This window comes from Haliotis asinina, chromosome 3 (genome assembly GCF_037392515.1).
Source record: "Haliotis asinina isolate JCU_RB_2024 chromosome 3, JCU_Hal_asi_v2, whole genome shotgun sequence".
NCBI lineage: Eukaryota > Metazoa > Mollusca > Gastropoda > Lepetellida > Haliotidae > Haliotis > Haliotis asinina.
This window is the reverse complement of record NC_090282.1, coordinates 18,634,059-18,656,839: the sequence shown is the minus strand read 5'-3', so window position 1 is coordinate 18,656,839 and position 22,781 is coordinate 18,634,059. Positions and strand designations below refer to the sequence as shown.

Below are 22,781 nucleotides of genomic sequence, written 5' to 3'. Positions count from 1 at the left end.
AGCCACCAGCATACCATCCATCACAGCAGCATACCATCCATCACAGTATCCAATACAACAACCATCAACTTACCATCCACCAAAGAAACCTATACAACCATCAGGATACCATCCATCACAGTATCCCATACAACCACCAGCATACCATCCATCACAGTATCAAATACAACAACTCTCACCATACTATGCATCACAGTATGCAATAGAACCTTTAGCATATTACTGGCATCCATCACAGTATCTAATACAACAAACAGCAGCATATCATTCATCATAGTATCCAATACAACTATCAAGACATTGTTTACAAACATTTCTATTACAAAGTTGCTCACAGTAATTAACCATATAATGCATTTAAAGCAAATTACTATTTATCATTTTTCTATCACCCAGTCAGAAGACATTGAAATGCAATAAACATGTAGTTCAGAAGTTGAAACAGATGTCAGTATGATGACGATCACATCATCAGCAATCACCATCAACACCCACCTAAATACAATGTCAAACACAACCTTACTCCAAACCTGTTAACTGACAGATATCCCATATCTGGCTGGCCAACACAGTGTTGACAACTCTCTGTCACACCAATATTACAATTGACAAAGCAAACAAACAAAACACTATCAACATTTACTCTTGTACTACTATCTGCAATTATACATATTTTGCATGAAATTACATCTTCTACAAATTGATGTGCTCATGCAAATAAAACCCTATGTCTCTGTTCTGAGAACCACAATTAATTGACTTGAGTATGGAACTTATTCCACATGCTGACCACAGAGTTGTTCCAGCGTCATCTGAAGGTGACTACTTTTATGAAAAAATTCAACAACTTTCACACTCAATCATCACAAAAACTAAGCTGTGATTATTTCTATTTTGGTTCTTTTCATTACCAAAAGGAAGCAGAAAAAGAACAAAACACATAAACATTCCTCTGACCTGACATTAAAATGTCCAGTGCAAACTTTCAAAAGTACCCGTGGGAAATGTCCCCAATTTCACCTGACTACAGTGTACACTTATCATGAAAATATACAATATTTAGTGTGTAACACTGAGAGTGATTTTCACCATTTCAATGAAATACAAGTGTTTGCCACAAATATGGGCAATGTCCCCCGCCGCTAAAGAACAATGAAATATTGATAACATTGACCTTGAAAATAAAGTCAAGGTAACCAAAACAGGCTGGTGTATGCGTAATCCTCCAAGGTAGGCTGTCACCAAATTTGAAGATATTGGGTACAAGAATCTGGAAAGAGGCCAAAGTGTCATGGTGACCTTGAAAATAAAGCCAAGGTCACCCAAACATGACTGTGTCTCTGTAATCCCCCAATGTAGGCTGTCACAAGATTTGAAGATATTGGGTACAATAGTATAGTAATAACAGTAGTATGTAACTACCACTGGCTAAACTCTACCAAATATCTCAGGGAACATAAATGATCTCAGATATGGTGGACATTTTACCTCTAACCTTTACTGTAACCTGGCTATGAGGATTCCATGCCACCTCCTCTCAGATGGACTAGAGCAGTACTCATACTACTTGAACTCTAACCAGCTCATGAACAAGACATGGTACTTGTTTGGATCATATTTATCAATCCTGCAGACATACCTGAAGCCTCAACTGAGCCATGTCTCTCATTAGCTGGTTACGCCGGCTTTCTGCATCTCTCTGGAACAGATAGACACATGTATTTTACAGAGGTAAGGAACAAAGGTCTTCTAAACCACCATCGATACAGGTACATAAATTTGCTATTTCACTATAACCCCCCTCTTCTTCCTAATGAAGACCCCCATTAGGTCTTCAGTAACAAGTCATGACTGAGAAAATCAGGTTGTGAGACTTGCCAACTTGATCAGTGCACAACACAGTATCAAAACTGCATTGATTGATGCTCATGATGTCAGTCACTAGACTGCCTGGTGGAGGCGTGGTTATTTACATATTGCCATGAAGCATAAATATTGCCCTGGGCCTCATGAAGCACTAAGTTGATCGCAAATCACTATGGAAACCATAGTGCAATGTTAAAGAATGGGAGTTGAGGTTAACCTCAGTAAAGGCTGCTCTGGAAAGGAACTCCAGGTTGGAATTAAAAACTAACAAACAAAACAAATCATCCAAGATAACCACCCATAATCATTAGGTGTGACGACCCACATGAGATACTGCAGATCAAATCTGTTCTGGAATACAGACAGGTGTATAGAAACAGTGGGCAAAATATCCATGTCCACGTATCTTTAATGCAAGGGGTGACTGCTACAAACGATCTTCACACGGTACACTTAAATGTTGCTTAAGTGATGTTTAAGCAATGTAACTGGTCTTAACCGAGACAAGGATTTATGTACCCTGTTTGTAAGCGTTGTTCCTTCTGGCTGAAGGCTTAGTTTTACCATAATGCCCTTCATTAATGTTTCACATTCGTTGTGAAACAGCAGCCAGCCGAGACAAAAATGAGAGTTATTCCTCTTTTAACTATTTAGTTTGAAAGATATCAGGAAAATGTCATCTTAGATAATTAATTTGCGATACAAGATTTGGTTAATGTAGTGCAAATGTAAAGATTGTCAATTCCACCAAATAACACAAGAAATGTACCTCATATTGGCAAGGTTACACAAAAAAATAAGTATGTTATAAGTATGTTCAAAAGTATGGCCAGATAAACGTGTATCTATGAATAATTCTGCATTCCACACAGAAAACATAACATCATTTATACGCTAATATTCAGAGGCCACCTGTATCAGTATAAACTGATACACTGTGTAGTGTCGTTCATGTACAAGAGTTTTCATCATAGTTTCCGATGCACATACATATTTATCTCAAGTATCAAACTGTCACCATAGCAGGACACTATGGAATAATTAGGTAATGTTGAAAATTGGATTATCATAATCTTCTTACTTTTGTAAATACTGATGAATCTGGAAATGTTTAATGCAAACTTGGAGCTGAATGTTTCTCACTAACAGGTCTAGACAAATATAATATATCACTGTTGTGACGGCTTTGTTAAAGAGATATGACATGCCTTCAGCCTAAAGACAAATCTTGCACAAGACCCAATAGTACAGAACAAAACACAAAGCTGTCAGTGAATACTGCACTAGCACTGGGGGCCAAAGTATAAAGCTGTCACTGCATTCTTTAATGGATCTACCATGAAATGAACAAATAAATCATCATAATACTGATCATATTAACAACACAAGCACTAGAGACAAAACCACTTGCTTCTTACATATTACAAAAAGCAGAGACTACCAAGTCATTAATCTCTTGTTGCATTTTTCATCAACTGGTTATCAATACTTCTTCAAGCCCAATCACAAGAAAGAGAGAGAGTCTTTTTAGTTACATATCATTTATGTATCTGTATTTCTATATGTCTATAACTGCTGTAACATTCATATTTGTAGTTTATAGTACATTGCTTGTATTTCTTGACGGAATGATAGGCAATAGATAAATATCATCAAATATCAATATCATTCCTCCATCAGGATACCTGTCATCTGTGATAGGCTGTCATCTGTCAACATGGACGAGTTGCTTCACTGGCTCAGAGATGTAAGCCTTTATGATGGTGTCATGACTTACACTGTCTGATATGCACCGTCAGAGCAGCAGGTATGCAAGACAGCTACACCCTCTTGTTCTATATGTCTGTCATGATCAGCATGGCAGAACAATATTAAGCAAGTCTGTGTCTGTTTTGAATTATTCTGCATCAGCAGATTGAATTTTTGTTGTAACTTCACCTTAGAGCTTCATCATCGTTATCAATAAACTCATCTCACTGTACAATGGTGTTAAGATTAGAATGATTGGGTCTAATTAAAGTGCCTCCAACACACAAATGTTATGTACTGAATGAGTAATTGGCTAAATGTCCCTCTGATTCCAAAAACAAAATGTCTATCATAAAATGTATGGAAGCACATTACCTTCAACCAAACACATTCACTATCAACAAAAACTCATGACCGTAACACACTGTCAGTCAATCATGTCATCATTATCACCACAAACATACATCAGCTACCTTCCCTGACTCATGACCAAGTGGAGGAGCAGCGGCAGTAATGAAGACACCCAGGCTTGCACACTTGAGGATATCAGCTGCATCACCATCAACATTACTGCTGGTCGGATAGAGGAAAATTTTCAGCCCAGAATGCATTATATTCGTCCTGCTTGGTCCCAAGTCTGACTGACAGGTACAGTTGCTGAGATAGCTTATCTCCTTGGGGGAAGATAGCTGCCTACTCCACAAGCAGCAAAATACCAACTCAGGACCTTTGTAAATTTGCCAGATAAACTGCTCGGCAAGTGAAGGGGCTGGGGAGACGGATACACTTGGAACATGTTTGATGCAACCGCTGGGAACCTTGGGGCAGCCCACACACTCGCTAGAGCAGCAATGATTCCAGCTTTCAACACTGCCATGTTTTTTTTCTAGATATGACTCTAAGGTGGAGTATTCCTGATCAAACCTTTAGTCTGTTGCTGACATGATATGATATAATTAACACTGGCAAGTTAGTCACTGTGTCTCATGCACATGTACACAAACATCCTCCTCTCACCATCTTGTCAGTGTCTTAGACTGACATTACCCTGCACTTGAATAGGACCTTTCAAACATTCAACTATATTTTGTACATATTTTCAAAGCACCAATTTATTTGAACTCAATGCCATTTTCAAAGTGCATTAGCTAAGGATTAAAGTTGAATTAAAAGTCATCTTTACACAGATAAAACAGTTAATATTCTTGACAAAATAGAATGGGCAACTATTTAAATCAATTAATTTCAGAATTCTTACACACAAGGGCTTTAGACATGGTGATGAACATTCGATCTGATGAAAATCTACTGTACACAGTACAGTACTTACTGACAAGTTAGTTTTTGTTGTTAGTTTCCCGAATCCAAAAGAATAAATTAAAGACCCCCACACATGTCAAGATGGATCTGGCAAATCCAGACTGCATCAGCTGCAGAAACTGTGGACCATGATCAGCTATATTTGGATTTGTTTTGTATTTATTTCTGTTATCTTATATTTCCAATATAAGTTGGAAAAAGAAATAGTTTATGATAGTACTTCCTTTTCTATTTTTGAGCAGAAATGACAAACAAGAGTCATCAGAAGATGACCCCGGATCCCACATGTTTGAAAGGACAAATAATTTGAGAGTTACTCATTGTTTTTCAGACTAAGTTTGAATTGTTTCCATGGAATTCATGAAAATTATTAATGCCATATATCTTTAACCAGCAAAGTCACAATTTCATGATCAGTCTCATATATCTGCCAAGATCTGTTGACAGATATGAAATGGTTTTCGAGTTGGGAACGAAGCCCATCCCTCCATTTTGAGACTAAGTCCGAAACATTTCCATGGAAACCGAGAAAATAATACATCACAAAAACCTTTAAAAACCAAAAGGCACGACTCTGGGGTCTGCCACACATATCTAGAAAGTTTTACTAACAGATATTTAGAAGTTTTTGAGTTCTGTTCTGGAATTGAAACACACGTCTCACTTTTCAGACTAGGTCCAACACATTTCCATGGAAACCAAGAAATTAATAATCACAAGATCCAGTACATAGCAAAAGGCACCACTATAGGTTCTGACTGATATATCCACCAAGTTTTGCAGAAAAACATTGAATGGTTTTGAGTTCTGCTCCGGAAAGAAAGCCCATCCCACCATTTTGAGACTAAGTCTGAAACATTTCCATGGAAACCGAGAAAATAATAAATCATAAAAACCTGTAGAGAGCAAAAGGCACCACTCTGGGGTCTGTCACACATATCTGCCAAGTTTTTCACAGAGATATTAAGAAGTTTTTGTGTTCTGCTCCAGAAATGAAACACACCTCTCACTTTTCAGACTAGGTCCAAAACGTTTCCATGGAAACCGAGAAAATAATACATCACAAGATCCTGTACATAGCAAAAGGCACCACTTCAGGTTATGATTGATATATCTACCAAGTTTTGCATAGAAATATTGAAGGGTTTTTGAGTTCTGTTCCGGAAACGAGGCCCACCCCACCATAAGACTAACACCAACATGTTCCATGAAAAAAAATAAAAAATATAATGCCAAAAATCTGTAAATAGCAAAAGGCACAACCATAGGCTGAGATTACAATATCTATCAAGTTTGGTAAAAAAAATATTGAACGGTTTCTGAGTTATGCTCCGGAAACAAAATGATTACGGACAGACGGATGGACGTACGGACGGACAGAGGAGGTGTCGACTATACCCCCCTGCATTACATGCCGGGGGGATAAAAAGGCTGTGAAACACAACATTTATTAACTGAAATACATAGCCTTATCAACAGTCATATTTCATAAATAATTATATATCTCTACAGGGTTGATGCAAGAAGCAAAGATTTCCCTTTGAAAATGAAACTACATTCATATTTCATAAACAAGAAATATACATTGTAAATGCTAGAGTATCATCTGAATTATCTGCTGAAACTGATTCAACTGAGAACAGAAAGAATATCAGTGGTGAAAAGTATCAGAATGTATCACTAAAATCAGGATGACACCAGGTGTCCACAGTCTCTCTTGCAGTCTCGCATACACTTTTTCCCCATGCCTCTCTACAATGCTAAATGAAGCAAGTCTGGACATCCTTAGGTTCAGGACATCTGGTCTCTCTTTGACTTCTCTTCAATTTAAATGTTTTATTTGTTACAATAAAAATTAAATATTCAGAGACTAAGCGAAGCACCTGTAATGATTACTTTAATGGTTGTTACTTTTGCATGAAGTTGGAGTTGGGTGTGAGGGTGTGTAACCTGAGGGCATACACTGAACATAACCCGTCTGGACCAGAGTTAAGAGATTTCCTATGAGAGTGAGCAGACACTGCCACAGTAAACCCTGTAATGGTTATCATCATGTTGTGTGTAAAGCACAGTTAACTCCTACAGTCAAATCCATCACCATCATCTTGTTCTAGCCAATCAAAGAAGCCTCAAAACAAATTGAAAAATACATTATTAAGTCATTTTCAATAAATTTGACATAAGCTAATTTGAAGTGAACTAGCTAAATCAAGCCAATAATTACTTAATGAAATAGTGCACAAAATGTTTAAGTGCAGAATTAAGCAATTTGAAGAACGATCTTATCAGTAACACCCTCCCTCTGCAACATATGTCAGCACCAAATATTGGCAAGAGTTATGGAAACACAACCATATTATATTCAGTAAATATAACCAAGTCTGTGAGTGCAATCTCTGGATTATTTGTTTTGCTTTGGCTTGTGGAGACCTGACACACAAGAATATTTTTCCATGTATTTTTCCCCTTGCCTAATCTCTTTCAGATATGCAATATTTCACTCTCTCAACCCTCAATACACATGGAGGGCTTTTTGTCTGATTGTTATTTCTGGAAATCTAGACCAGCAAAGATCAGTGGGAAAGTGATAAAAAGAAGTTATCAAAGATGGCTTAGGCTTTATTAAACTGAGAGGAGACATTGGGAGGCATATGGATTATAATCAATTCTCCAGGCACCAGAACTGCCGACAACCTGGGTATTAAACTCTGTGATCTTCTGACAACCAAATCGTAATAGAGCAAAAATCTGCTGCAAGTAGAACAAACAAAGAGATGTGCTTATACAAGATTATAAGATAATCAGAAAGCCAGGAGATTGGGGAGTCTTAGTGGTTTCAGGAGAATAGCATTACACTGCGGTGACCTTGAACTTACAGACAGGACTAATGGCACAGGGTTAAAAACTGCCTTCATGAATTTTAAAGAGACAAGATTGTCATCATTTTTATGGACAAGCCAAACTTGAAAGAAGCAGGCTTGGGGAAATATTTCAGATAATAGACGACTTATATTCGCCTTTCATGTCATGTGCAATCCGGAATGACAATTCTTCCTGTTTTGATTGCAGCTGTGATTAAAATTGTGCAGCTTTACATCAAGGAAGTGACTGGGGATGTATCAGAATGTATCAGAAGTAATTTGACTACTGACTATCTAAAATTACAAAAAGATGACTGCTTTTTAAGCAAGAAAGAACAAATCTAGGTGGGAGTTGCTGTTGATGGATTAAGAGCATCTGTAACATATATCAATAGATTCTGGACTACATATACAGCAAGGATGTTTTTACCTCTGAGACATCAATAGAAGAACAAAAGAATCCATAATTTGATGGATTTGTTTGGCAAAAAATTCAGTCTGGGTTTGTACTGCGTGTTAGGTTTAGCAGCGGTGGTGAATCATCCACTGGAATCATATCTGAATATGGTATCAAATCACTTCTGTCCTTATGAATTGAGTCTGAACCACACAATCCAGTGATTGATACTGAGGGCAAAGAGGAGTGCTATCTGGACACAATGACAAGGAATTAGCCAAGTCACCACCATCCGTTGACCTATCAATCATTTAGTCATCTCTTTTGAGTGAGTGAGTGAGTGAGTGAGTGAGTGAGTGAGTAAGGTTTAACACTGATTTGAGCAATATTCCAGCAATGTCATGGTAGTGTACACCACATGTGGATTTCACACATTGTACCCATGTGGGGAATAAAACCAAAGTCTTGAGCATGACAAGCGAACATTTCAGCTGTCAGGATACCTCCCCAATTCAGCTCTTATGTCCAACATTACAAGGTTGCATGGGACCTAATGTAACCTGGAATCTCTTATGGAGCTATATAACACGCAGAGTAATACATCCTTCATCAAACTGAACAAACACATCAGTCTTCTGAAGAGCCTCCAATTAGTGATCCTTTGTCCAGGTTCAGTGGAAATATCCAGTTCTCATACGCCTTGTATACATTTCCCTATTGAAGCAATGGGAAACAATATGCAAGCCAATATGTAACCAAATATCCTCAACTCATACCATGAATCATGACCCATCACAGGTGTAGCCAATAATCTGCATGGCAAACTTTCAGAAGGCAAATATTCCTCACCACACCATGATTAACATTGTGTTCATACTCAGGTGAGCAGGTAAGCTGATCCCCTTGCGCTAGATATCCATGGATCTAGTCTGGAATCTTGTCAGTCCTGTATCACTGCTACATACCATGATTAAATTTGATCACTGTATCAGTCATTCTGCTACCACTCTGACAACTTCAAACAGTAACCGTAGCTGTCATCCATCTGCATAATTACCAAACAGTTTGGAAGTTCTAATTCAGGACAGTTTCCATCTAGGAAAGTCTGTCTGTATGGACTATTCACTTTGATGAGGAAAGGGATAGGTCTGGGACATTCCAAGTATCTTAATGATGATGCCAATGACTTCTCTCCATCTCTCTAATTGTGCACAGCTACAGCAGTGAGTGTGCAGATTGGCAGGTGCTGCATCCAGATATACCCAACTTTCATCCATGTGGGTTTCATTGCTGCTTCAGTCATGCTCCCTTAACTTCAATCCCTTACAATAATTATCTAACAATCTTTGGAATCTTGGATCCATTAGCATGGTTGTTATCAGCCATAGTTGGAATAGATTTGCCTACACAGAATAGATGTTGCAATTTGGCTGCAGGAAGTCATTACTCAAGAGTGGGTCAGACAGGTTTTAAATTATAGAAGACAAACAAAATTACTTACATTTTGATTTAATAATGATACAGCTTTTAATCAAATCATTTCAGCTTTGCAGAAAATCAAATAAGCACAAATTGGCTCGTACATTGTTTTTACGTTTGAAAAAAGACATGACAGGCACCATTTGCAAAATTAATCATACTGCTTTCTCAGGACATAAAGATCAGAGAAATGATTATGGTGTAATCTACTGTGTGCTGACTCTTCTTCAATTGAATATTTGAAATGTTGGGATTCCAACAAATTCTATTCATAAAATCCTGACTCTTCCATTGTAGTATAAGGAACAGAAACTCACTGTGTTCCGTCAGTGGAGCTATTATCTTATTTCCTTGGTTTCTATTTCAACCTCACTGCAAAGCACTAATCTCTTCATAAAGCTTTCTAGTGCCTCATCTTTGGTGTGTATGTACAGATAACTCCTGTTATTTGATACCCATGTCAGTCAACCTCTCAGGTGCAAAAAGCCTTCACTAAGAATAACAAAAATCAAATCCAGGACCTAGATTTTGGAAGCTTTCCTAGTGTTAAGATAAATGCCATATATTAACATTAACCTATATTATATAACTAACCTAGCTCGAAGACAGCTTTGAAAATCTAGGCCCTGTAAGCAAGTAAGACATGGCAACCACTTGCTGGCTGATCAGTGAACAGTATAGATACTTGTGGGTATATATTACTTGTGGGTATAAGTGACACTGACACACTACAGAGTCTACATAGTAGTCCATGCTGCCCCCCTCATCTGTCAGTGGGCAGTGCACCTGATGAAGGTATCCCTGACTCCTCAGTTGGCCACCTCTGCTGCTGCTGCCAACTCCCTCCTCCACAATCAATGTGAATTATGACTGGAATCCAACGAGTGGAATGCCACCAGGGCAGGGAACATGTTTAATTAGTCCCCCATCTCCTGTCACTGGAGAAAGGGGATCTGCTTACAAGTGATAAAATCATCTAGGTTAATACAGCCGCCACAATGAGGGAGTGAGTGAAGGCAGGAATCTGGCAGTATCACTCACTGTCACTGATACCTCTTGTCACCATTACCACAGCTAATTGGGAGCACATTGCTCTCTCTACACAGAGACATGGAAACACTGCAGAGGAAGATATTAAGATAATCCACGGATCAGTGTTCCACTCAACACAGATCTAACCAAGGGTGAGGGACCAGGGAGTAGATAGCAGACAGAGCTGGAGGGTGGGCTGGGGAGTATCTACATGTCATAGAAATGACAGGTGGTAATGTTTATAAATCTGCTGATTGTCTATTATGCTGGTGTTCAGTTTCTTGCAATAATCTATGTTTAGGATAAGGAGGTTATCGGAGGGGCAGCCCTGTGTAAAACAAACCCTTCCTGTCACAGCAGGAACATTCATTACATCGGGCTTATTAATTATGTATTTTGGTACAACATACTGCACTAGTCCCACCCACACATCTGCCATACTGAATGAGAAAATTGTCCTTTTATCATTCTACATGACATCAATCATCTGAACATCAGTTGTGACTATCAGCATGTAAAGACTTGTAATATTTAAATTCCACATTCCACCAGCTGATATATGGTCACAAGCAATAGGTTAGAATGTTAGACAATCACAAAAATGGCTGGAAATGCCTTTCTGTCTAAGCTACCAAATCCAGTCTCCATTTGTCACTCTTATACAAACACCAAAACAATAACAATGTCAAACCCAATTCATGAAACAACAACAACAGAATGACACCAGACACTAATGCCTGGTGTAAATGTTAAAAGGTGAAGCAGCACTCCAGCATATTTCCAAACCACCCCTTTCCCTTCATTCCGGACAGAAGCCCCCTTTCCCATGCCAGTGTTAAAAAACAAACCCCATACCTCCCCATCTCTTGGCAGTTCAAAGTTTCTCTTCCCTTGCCCAAACATAAAAACCCACCCACCACTCACATTTTATTGGCAGACTGAACCAACTCCATCAAACCAATTCTACCACCATGTCTTAAACTATTTGTCTCCCCTGACCTCTCACCTTGAAAGACCATTCCCACTCCTCCCCAAACCAGTTACCCCCTCAGGTGCCCCCTATAAGTGAAAGTGTTCAGAGACTCTGTTTACATACTTGTGTTTGGAATGTGATTATCTCCCCTGGTTTCATATTTCCTCTAACCATTGTTAGAAGTGCCCTGTGTCAAGAAGACATTACTACGCTGCCCTTGCCCAATTGTTCTTTTCATGTGAAAACAGCAACCTTTCTACTTAATTGTTGATGTTTTGATTTTTGAACAATGCTACAAAAGGCTTGAGTTTCAGTTCAACTTGTGCCATCAGGGTGGTAGACATTAGGACAGAATTAGGCTTGAGGAAAGAAAGATGTCCTGACAGTGATCACGATGTTCAGCTCAATTAACGCTATCAACTGTTAAAGTCAGAAAAATCTCTCAGAAAGAAGAGTTGAGTAGCAGCAAAAACTCCACACAAAAATGCTGTATAAATATTTCTAGCATCTGCAGAAAAACAGCAATCTTTTAGGAAAAATTGAGCACTACACTTGTGCTGTGAAATAAACCATTTGTTTATTTCTCAGATGACAAGAACATACTCGCTGAAGAAAAACCTGTAATAAACCCTGAGAATGATATAGAATTGGTAGCAAAACCCAACAAAGCAATAGAGGATCTCCATTACTTCCCAAGGTTTTCATCTTTCAATCCATGAGTGTATGTTTTGTGTGCCAATGGCTCCGAGGTTTTCTGGAATCCATCTCCCTTCACCAGCAGAGTCTGGCTTTGTCACGTTGTGTTTCATAAACCTGCCAGGCCATTCCCTGCCGGCACTGCTTGCCCTAATGCACAGCTTATTACAGCAAATGAGCAACAGACCCAGCCAATTCCAGGAATATGTCTTCTCAAAGTAACCATGTACTCCATGGGTAAAAAGCACATGGAATCCTGGACAGTTGTACAAACCTCATTAGTTAGAGCATTAACCAATCAACTTAGAGAATCATTACCCATGTTTTATTGGAGGGCAAGTGAGGAACCTATTTGCATAAATTGTTGCCCTAATGAATATTCAAGGGAGTGAAGGTGTAAGATAAACAGCTGGGGTTGTCCATCAAGCCTACAAGGGCGGAGAATGTTTGTAAGCTAGAAACACTTATGAAAACTGATTCCATCAAGGCCCTCTTCTTTGAGAATTGTCTCTACATCTGTATCTGTCAATAATCAAGACGGAGGTGGAGCCTCTACTCAGAGTTCGACCAATGGGAAGAGTTGACACATAAGGGCCAAGAATGTAATTCCATCTGCAAGAAGTCTCCACAGCTGGCATGAATTGAGGTGTGTGAATCAGGCGAGAAATGAAGAGAGTGTTGACTGTATACTAACACAAGCCATGTTGTGATTGTAAGGGGACACCAACTGAGAGAGGGGAGAGGGGGAAGCCACAAGTGGTCTTGACTAGCCCAGTGGAACTGTATCTCCCACCAACACGGAGTGGAGTTGGAGTGATGCTTTAGAAGCTGGCCCAGAGAACTCTTTTAACACACATTATTGTGGCCCTCGCATGATTCACCTCATTTCATGCACATCTGTGTTTCCTGGGGATGATGATCTGGAGAAGGTTGTATAAAATATAACCATTAAACTAAATATGATAAAGATAGAAAACAGTCATCATAGTATCAATACAAAATTACAGTAATTCCAAATCACTAAAAAACAGAGAATGATTGTTGCATTCTTTCAAAACCAACATCAAGCTCAGTTTGTACACCCATAAACGATTAAAGTCTATTCCCCATTTGATGGATTAATATTAGTTACTACAGGTTCTGATATATCATGTATGTTTATTTTGTGTTAAATTAAGAAGTTAAATTCTTTAATGTGATAACCCATTAACTATTAACTAAAAAAATTGGCATCATTGCATAACATGCCCGCTATTGTAATATGCAAAATCTGCATCATGACAAATATACAGTGTAGTTTTACGCTACACTCAGCAACATGCCAGCTGTATTGCATTGGCGTGTAAGTAATCGAGATTGCACCAGACAATCCAGTGAGCAACAGCATGAGCACTGATCTACACAATGTGAATACAATGACATGTTAACCAAGTCTCCGAGTCTGACAACCCAATCTTGTTAGGAGCCTCTTATGACAAGTATCTGTTGCTGAAGATCAGTTCTAACTCAGATCTTCAAAGGTAAGTAATACACAAAAGAATTGGAATCAGAGCATGACAAAGGAATTACAGTAATCAGCAGAAATGACATAACATGACAGTAACATTCAAGAATCAAGAAAGCTCTATGGCTTTGCATCCTGTAGCTCTTCAGATTTTAAAGCAATATTGTAAATCTTTTCTGTTCTACTTCCTGAGTAATTTATGTCAAGTTTTCTTATGGATACTTTCATCTGAAATGTATAAACTATGACATCTTTCACTCATTCAAAAAATCTAAGAGCCTTTTTGAAGTAAAGAAAAAAGGCAATAATGACTGACTGTAGGAGATGTATAACACTCTGAAACAGTTGGCATGGCCCTTGTAGAATCCTCTGGACAAGTAAGCCAGTTTTACATGAATTCTTTACTTAAAATTCCACCAATTACACCATTTCAGAAATCCTGAAAACAGCAGCTATCCTGAAGGACCCTTGAGGATTGTTGGAGGACTTTCCTTTCTGTAGTCCTGATTGCTTAATCTGGGCAATGTGTGTCAAATTATAGCACAACATGCACATATTATGTTAACACATATTGGCCAGTAGAAACAGCTGACTCTGTTTAACAGTTTGAACACTAAGGGGCAGCATGTTACTGATTACACCCTCTATTTAATTACCAAGTTTATGTTGTCTGCCTGACAGGAAGTTAACCTGAGCAATCTGGGAACAAGGGAGAGAACCCTGCAGGGGAGAATTAGACACTGGTGAAATTGATGATAACTTGGTTAAATTGATAATTAGTCTTCTGCATACAAATGACCCTGAAAGTAATGCTTAATTTCCAAACAATCTGTGATAAAGATAACAGCTAACAACCTCTTACACGAGTATTACAAACAGTCCACGAATTAACAACCTTGAGGAAATATAAATATCACTACTCAGGCTTGTTTATTCACAAAAAATAAAAAAAAGAAAACACACACAAATATTTACAGGATAAGAATGATGCATGTAAACATCAGCCATACATTAATTACACACAAATCTCCAAACAGGCTTTGAGGCAAATGTACCCAAACTGGGGGGCAACCATTCAAATTACTGCTTAGAAAGAAAACGGAATTATCAAGTAAAGTGTTTCCAATTACAGATTATAAGATAAGGCTAAGGTGGATGAGTATTTACTGGAAGTGGTAACGATGCATGTAATGTAGGTGGCAGACTCAGCATCACATCCTAGTTCCACACAGGGGTATCATGGTGCCCCATCAGGCCGTTGGACAACCCAGCAGGATTGGCCCTCAAACTAAGGCGAAATATATGCCTTTCATCTTTAACATGTCACTCCACACGGAATATCACTTATCAATTACACCTACTCCCAAGTAAAGCTAGTTTGCAGCTTTCCTAATTAAGGTGTACTGTACAATAAAATTGTTGATTCTTACATTGGGCCTATCTGAAGGAAATGTTAGCACATGACTTCTTCCATTGAACAGTTCACACTTTCTCATACTTGATGTTCACAAATACAATGGACAGGATATTGTTGAAAAATTGTTCTACTAAATCATGAGCAATAATTTGGCAGTGCATTAGTAACTGCATGTCGAAACAGTTACAATACCCAATTAACTACATAAACAAGATACATCACAAATAAGAATAAAAACAACATATTACAAATGTGTATAATGGCCAAGGACAATCCAGAGATCTTCTATATTCGCTTAAAGCTGTACACATGGCAGCAGTTCAGCTCAATGCTATTTGGTTCATTATTTGTAACAGGGAGGTTAAATTTTTCTGTGGAGATTTCAATGAAATTAATTTCAGAGGAAAGGGAGTTAAATAAGGAGTGTCTTACATCTGAATATCTACTACAAGACATGAACTATGTTCATTATCAAGGACTGACTACAGATTACATAGACAGTACTCCAAAGGTATAGGTGGTCCTCTTCTACCTAGTTCATATATTTGTTTGTGTTTCTTGTCTAATACTGCATGGAATAATATTCAAGCTATATTGCAGTGGTTTGTAAATAATCATGTCTGGACTACGAAATGCATTGATATTTACATGTGGAATACAACACCACGTATCCACAAGTCAGAAAGTCTGATGATGATATAAAGTTACTGTCCTCTTAATGGCAAGTATGAATATATCCCTTATTTTCAGTTGGTATTTAAACATACAAATACTGCCCATCATTCCATGATTTCCTTATTGTAACATGACAGAAACAGGATCAAGAAATCAATAACAACAGCCTCCTTATATAAAGTATTCATTATACAGAACTTCTATGTTCAAGTTCCACTTAATAATTTCTACGATATTATCTGGCTTTTTAAGTAATTACAGTAATCCTGGCCAAGAACTGATTCCATTTGTGCTGACAGACTACGTGCCTGTGGTACTATTGTATCAAGGGTGTGATATTTGGTCTTGCGTCTGCCCTAGTGGCCACCTTGAGTGCTGGCTGATGCCAGACTGTTACTATCGCCAAGTCTGCACAAGTGAGGCATGTACCTAGTCTACCTGATTGGACCTCACAATGCTGCATGTTCTGTGAGGAAAAATCCCACAATTGATGCCAAACTTCCTGTCATTAAAGACCTCCATTTCTGTGATTATCACCAAGATTACTTTTTTTGGCCTCGTCTGGGAGAAGTAATCATTTCTATGAGAAGCGTGTTCCTTGATTACCACCAGATCAGACAATGAAGATCAAAAGGCCCCTGCACACAGTTGGGCAAAAATACTAGGAATCTTTATCTCGTAAATGTCTCCCAGGAGACCTGGCTGACAGATATGTTTGAAAATTACAATTTATTGAGTGCTGGGCTGGCACTGGTAGATATAGCACTATCGGGCCGGGATCTTATGACACCAGGGGGAGCTTTCTGCAGTGAAGGCGGGTAACTCTATCCAAGCTATATAACAACAAGGCAGATGAAGCCTTTCTCTCCTGTAGCTATATAAACACTACAGAGGTATCCGGCTCCCATCTCTCATCATAGATAAGTCCAAGCCTGTCTGTCTTCAAGACTTGATGAATGGCTGCACTAGAGTTCCTCTCTCCCCACTGCCTTTAGATCTGGCCAAGGTGTAGCACCAGGGGCTGGGATTGGAAACACATTCATTCTGTGTTCCGGAATCCCCTCAGCCTCTGTTTTGTGGCAACACATCTATCCAAGGTGTTTAATCTGTGTAAAGGTCAGCACTCACATTCCAAGGTTACTCAGTCCTACTGGTGGCATTCTTTATTTATTACCATGTTACACAGTCCAGGAATACAATTCCAACCACTACCTACATCCACTAGACACATACTGCAACAGCAGGTAGAGTCTTCACTGATGAACCTGGACCTGCCTCCACTCTGGTGTGTTTCTCATTAACGGATCATTACCAGACGGCACATAATCAGCGCTGATATGAAACCAAATTAGCTACGGTATATTTTTGATAACACTAATAGGGTGTGTTTATTTGATAATGGTGCTATTAAAACAAACATGATCCTGGGGAATTAGATTGATGTGTTTAAAGAGCTACAGCCAACAAGTCAATTATGTTATCACTTACACATGATGCACTGGCCACAAAAAATACCACATTCGCATTAAGATAAAGAAATTATGGAAAAAATATCCCACCAACAGCACACACGAAACACAATGAAAACAGACAGGCTTCACAACTTGATTCTTGAACACAGACAATCATGGCAACACAGGTTTGTTTCAATACTGACTGCATCCCGCCATTATCACATTATTGTTCCTTTCAATCAGTGCAAACGATAGAAAAGCACTTGAGGCAAACAATGACATGTATTTACAAGGAAGCCATTAGCCCCACACTGCAACTATTTCCAGATCTTCATGGTTTGGATCCGCCCAGATTCGATAATGGTGGCTACTTCAACAGTGGTAAACACTTGAGGTCTGCAGGAAAATGTAAATCCTCCAATAAACTATTTAGCAACTTGCAATTACACCGGAGATGATGAGCACAATATCACACTTGTTATATACCTTTCATCCAAACTGGCTAGAACTTACAATATTACATATTTTGACCTTTTGGGAAGAAGTATGAATTTTTAAAGGTATGACTGCTAACTTCTGAACTCATGAAGTTTTTAACACTTGCATGTGTATGTTTACCTTCTCAGAGACAGAAAAGGTGTCACATACTCTTTAACTATTAAACATGAACAAAAAACCTAGAAAAATGTAACATAATACAGCTTACACAATATCAACTAAGGATGAAGTGGATGATGAGAATCACCAGTACATGAAAGCAGCATGGCAAAATGTCCAGGATAATGGCTTTGTAACTAGTTGAGAAGCTTCGCAATTATTTCAGCAAAATCAACACTACATATGCCAAATAGAGACAGATCCAGTTTGTCTAATCACTGCATGATAGTCTTTGACATCAAGTACATATCTTGCATGTGCACTAATAGACGTCAATCACAGGAGTGATACGAATCACATTGGATATACTGAGAAGGTATGATGAATGTTGTGCAGACAAAACTCATGGACTGTACATACATACACAGGAAACAGAAGCACAGCCTTAATTAATATACACTTCTCTTTACACTTTGTACTTTCAATAAAAAGGAAGTATTGAAAAAAAATAACAAAATATTCAGAAATACTGCTTCATTTAATTAACAAAACTGTCATTCAATCATCATTGATAATCTTTTTCAATCATCTATCAATAAAACATTGACACATTTGAAACTTAGCCAACCAAGAACTGTATTCCATTATGAATAAATGAAAAGTGTCCTATTTTTAAAAGCCATTTATGGATGTGCGTCCTCCATGAATGGGAAGCCATCAGCATGTCATTCTTCACGGTTGCTGTACACATCAGTACATACAAGCTGTTGTGCAAGAAACATTTAAATACTCTTCCCCACCATGATTTTACATTATACATAAAATAATTAACACAATGAAGGAATTTCATTTTTTCTCTCCTGATTAGTCAGCATACTGGGCTTGGGTGTGTCACAGATAGGACAGGACAGGAATGAGTGAGTGAGTGAGTGAGTGAGTGAGTGAGTGAGTGAGTGAGTTTAGTTTAGTTTAGTTTAGTTTAGTTTAGTTTAGTTTAGTTTAGTTTTCATGTTGCACTATTCCAGCTGTATGGCAGCAGACTGTAAATAATCCATGGACTGCAATGAATCCACTGTGAGGTGAATATCATACACATTACGACAACTGAAAACAATTATGAATATTGGTTAAAGAAGACACTAACAAGTCAGCAGCTAATGTAATTAGTCAGCAGCTGATACATTATTTGACGTATTTTCCTATGTTGAAAGCATAATTCATTAAGACAATGACCAGCAACCACATTACTGTCAAAATAACATATATAAGAGTGTTGACTATGGTCCTGACGGACATAAATAATTCCTGTTCAAATTGATTTCGTTTTCATACCAAAACACTTAAATTCAAGTAAAACACTACATTTTAAAAAATCATAAATTATGTATTCTTGTGACTGCAAATGATGAAAGGAATTCTTGAAGGGTTATGATTGGATTTACTGATTACACCAGTGAATCGTAACAGCCCTAGTCATTGGTAACTTACCATGAAGGCCTCTACTGAGCTGATTCTGAGGTAATCTGTAGTGCATCAACTGCAGCTTCTGGTGTTAACAATGACATTGCATATTGAATGTTCCTCATAATTCTCAGGCTGTTTCTTGCCTACACTGTATGGCGCCCCATACATATACAAACCAACTGACCAAAGCAGGAGAGTCTTTCACTAAACTGAACAAAAACATTAGTAGTTTTGTAACCCATCCTCAGTGTCAAAACAGATAAGTTTACATTCCAATAACAAATCATACACAAATGCTATACACAGTATAAACAACTTTTACAAGTTACACCTGCTTTCAGAAATAATTCCTGTATAAAGGAAGTGAAACCTTTAGGCAATTAAATTGTGTATTCTTTCAGTACTTAGTCAAAATAAAGGGACATAGGTATGGTGTTGATGTGTTTGGTCATACCTATAAAACAAACAAACAGCTTGTCAACATCTGACTAATTTATAAGGCACAAGACATGTCACATCAGCACAGTCTGGTGTTCAGGGATGCTGGAGATTCACCATATTTCTGAGTGAATCTGTCTGGCAGAGGTTCTCAACATGGAGCTTACAACTGTGAGTGGGAAGTGATGGTGGAATTCCAAGAAGTTTGACTGGATCTCCTGGTGGCCTCCATTAAAGCTGTAGATCTACTTAGCAGCAATTGACAAGCTAGTATCTGTCTGATCCTGCTGTTTGCTGCTGAGGATCAGTCATCACTCCGCCATGTGTAATGTTCCACTTGCCCTGGTCAAGCCAGGGAAAATTTCAAGACCGTTTCTCATGTCCATCCCAAACATATAAACAAGTTTCCAGCCCTATTCTGGTATCACTCAACAAATATGTCTGGTGTTAAAACACACCTTAACATTATATCAGAGTAATAGGAATATAAGAATTCTGCTACAGCGTTGAAGGAATGTTCTTTTGAAGAAACTTCCAAACATTTTGAGATGACCCCTTTTCAGGGCAGATAATGAGTAAGAAAGCTGGAAAATTCATCACCATGTTTTTAACAAGTCTTTCATTTTTTCCCACATTTTATTACAGGAACAGAGAAATTTTCCATTTCATTAAAACTTTCAGCCTGCCCTTTCTCTCCTAGCAGGGGGAGGTTAAAATATCCTTCAATGTCTCTGCAGTGGAATGGAAATCACTTTCCATGGAAAAAGCATCAGGCTGAAATTGAACCCATCATAAATAACACGTTTCTAAATAACAGATATTTTGGTGCGAATCTTTATCTTAATCAGATATTTGATCTTGTTCCTCATAAAAAAGAAGACAGTTGCTTTTACTGTTGTAATAGAATGATAAAATCTTGAAGTGTAAAGTGACCATGGCTGCATGATTTCCCTTGAGATGAAGCTTTCTACTTGAAAGGAAAAATTATGTAGCATGTACATATATATGTATCACGTGGGAGAAGAAGAAGATGAGAAATCTGATCCCAATTTAAACAGCATGATCGTTGAGATAACACCAAATAAAATAACTGTTTGCCCAGTGACATTACCTCTTTTTCCCCTGACAAATATTCCCATAAGGATTACATAACATGAATGTTAGCGGCGAGGGCAAGAAGACGAGACTGATCATGGTGTATATTTTGTGCTCAGGAGTAGAATTGACTGCATTGTGATGCCTATGTGTGGAGAGAGAAATTTGTAGAGTGAGGTCACACATGCACATTGTGTGTGTGTGTGTGTGTGTGTGTGTGTATGTGTGTGTGTGTGTGTGTGTGTGTGAGAGAGAGAGAGAGAGAGAGAGAGAGAGAAAGAGAGAGGGGGGAGAGAATGAGAGAGGGGAGAGAGAGAGAGAGAAAGAGAGAGAGAGAGAGAGAGTGTGTGTTTGTGTTACTACTTAAAATCACACACCAGAACTCTTGTTTTCAGGGATTGCGTGGTTTTGATCAATGCATTACATATGACGATGAAACAAAACTATTTATAGTAATAGCTATTTCACGGCTGTTTCTATAAGATTTGCATTTTTAGGCGAGACAATACACGCGATCATGCTTTGAGGAGAGCTGGAATGTACTAGACCACTCCTATCAAGCAGAGATAGATCAAGATCTACCTTACCATAGAATGTTCTAGTAACCTATTCTTGTCTACATAAGGGGAGAGCGTTTTCTATTGTCTCTGAATTTGTAATTGTAAATTTGATCAAATTTTTGTGTTGTTTGTGGGTTGGGAACAGGCACCCATCTGGGGTTTATGTACTTTTTTTCTATGTCTGTCTAGGTAGCTTGAGAATCAGGCATGGGGCACTTACTTGAGGATAACTTCCAGCAATACAGACTTTGTCAATTAAAGTGTTTTGATCTAAACAACCATGTCATACATGTCCTCCAACTGGCTACCTGTCCCCATGCTTAGTCACACCTTTGATGAGATTTTGCTGCTTTTGATGAAACCCATTCCTACGCAAAACAACAGCTGGTGCTTGCCAAACTGCAATGTTCAAGGTGTGTTGCACAGATAATATTTACCTACATGTAGGACACCAAGCTGATGATTTACAACAGGTTGGTAATGTTACACTGAGTCCACAACATCACAATGCAATCCTTGGTACTGGCAACATGTGTAAATTGTCATGTCAGCTGACATTTGAATCTACACATCTCCCTAAGCAAGGAAGGTTTCCTGTCATTATCTTGACAGGATTCTGGAACCAAAGATAATAAAAATGTTGTGGATGTTTACAAGAATGATCTGAAGATTGTGAAAATAAACTGGAAATTGTTTCTATAAACTGATTACTAATCATGCCTATTTGGGCATTTTTTTATTTTGTTGATTACAAGCATGGGACATAGAGAAAAATATATAAATTATCAGAATTATCAGAAAAGGCGACCCATGAAGGTCCCGGGGTAGAATAGGCCTTCAGCAAACCATGCTTGCCATAAAAGGTGACTATGCTTGTCGTAAGAGGCGACTAACGGGATCGGGTGGTCAGACTAGCTGACTTGGTTGACACATGTCGTCGGTTCCCCATTGCGCAGATCGATGCTCATGTTGTTGATCACTGGATTGTCTGGTCCAGACTCGATTATTTACAGACCGTCGCCATATAGCTGGAATATTGCTCAGTGCGACGTAAAACTAAACTCACTCACTCACTCAGAAAAGGCATCCTCAGTTTGCTCAATATCTTGCACAAATACACCACACTGAAATGATAAAGGAGCTAATGATTTGTATGCAGCTTTGACTGAGGGGCACATTGCTGTGGCATTGCAGCTGAAGACTA

At 38.4% G+C, this 22,781-nt stretch overlaps 1 protein-coding gene across 1 annotated transcript in view; it reads right to left on the bottom strand.

The window, feature by feature from the left end:
- LOC137277604 (nonsense-mediated mRNA decay factor SMG5-like) overlaps window positions 1-22,781 on the bottom strand; it is a 67,571-nt gene that overhangs the window by 5,272 nt on the left and 39,518 nt on the right. The window contains exon 21 of the mRNA XM_067809410.1: window positions 1,640-1,699. Coding sequence (XP_067665511.1) covers window positions 1,640-1,699 — 60 coding nt within the window. The remainder of the gene's footprint in view (window positions 1-1,639; window positions 1,700-22,781) is intronic.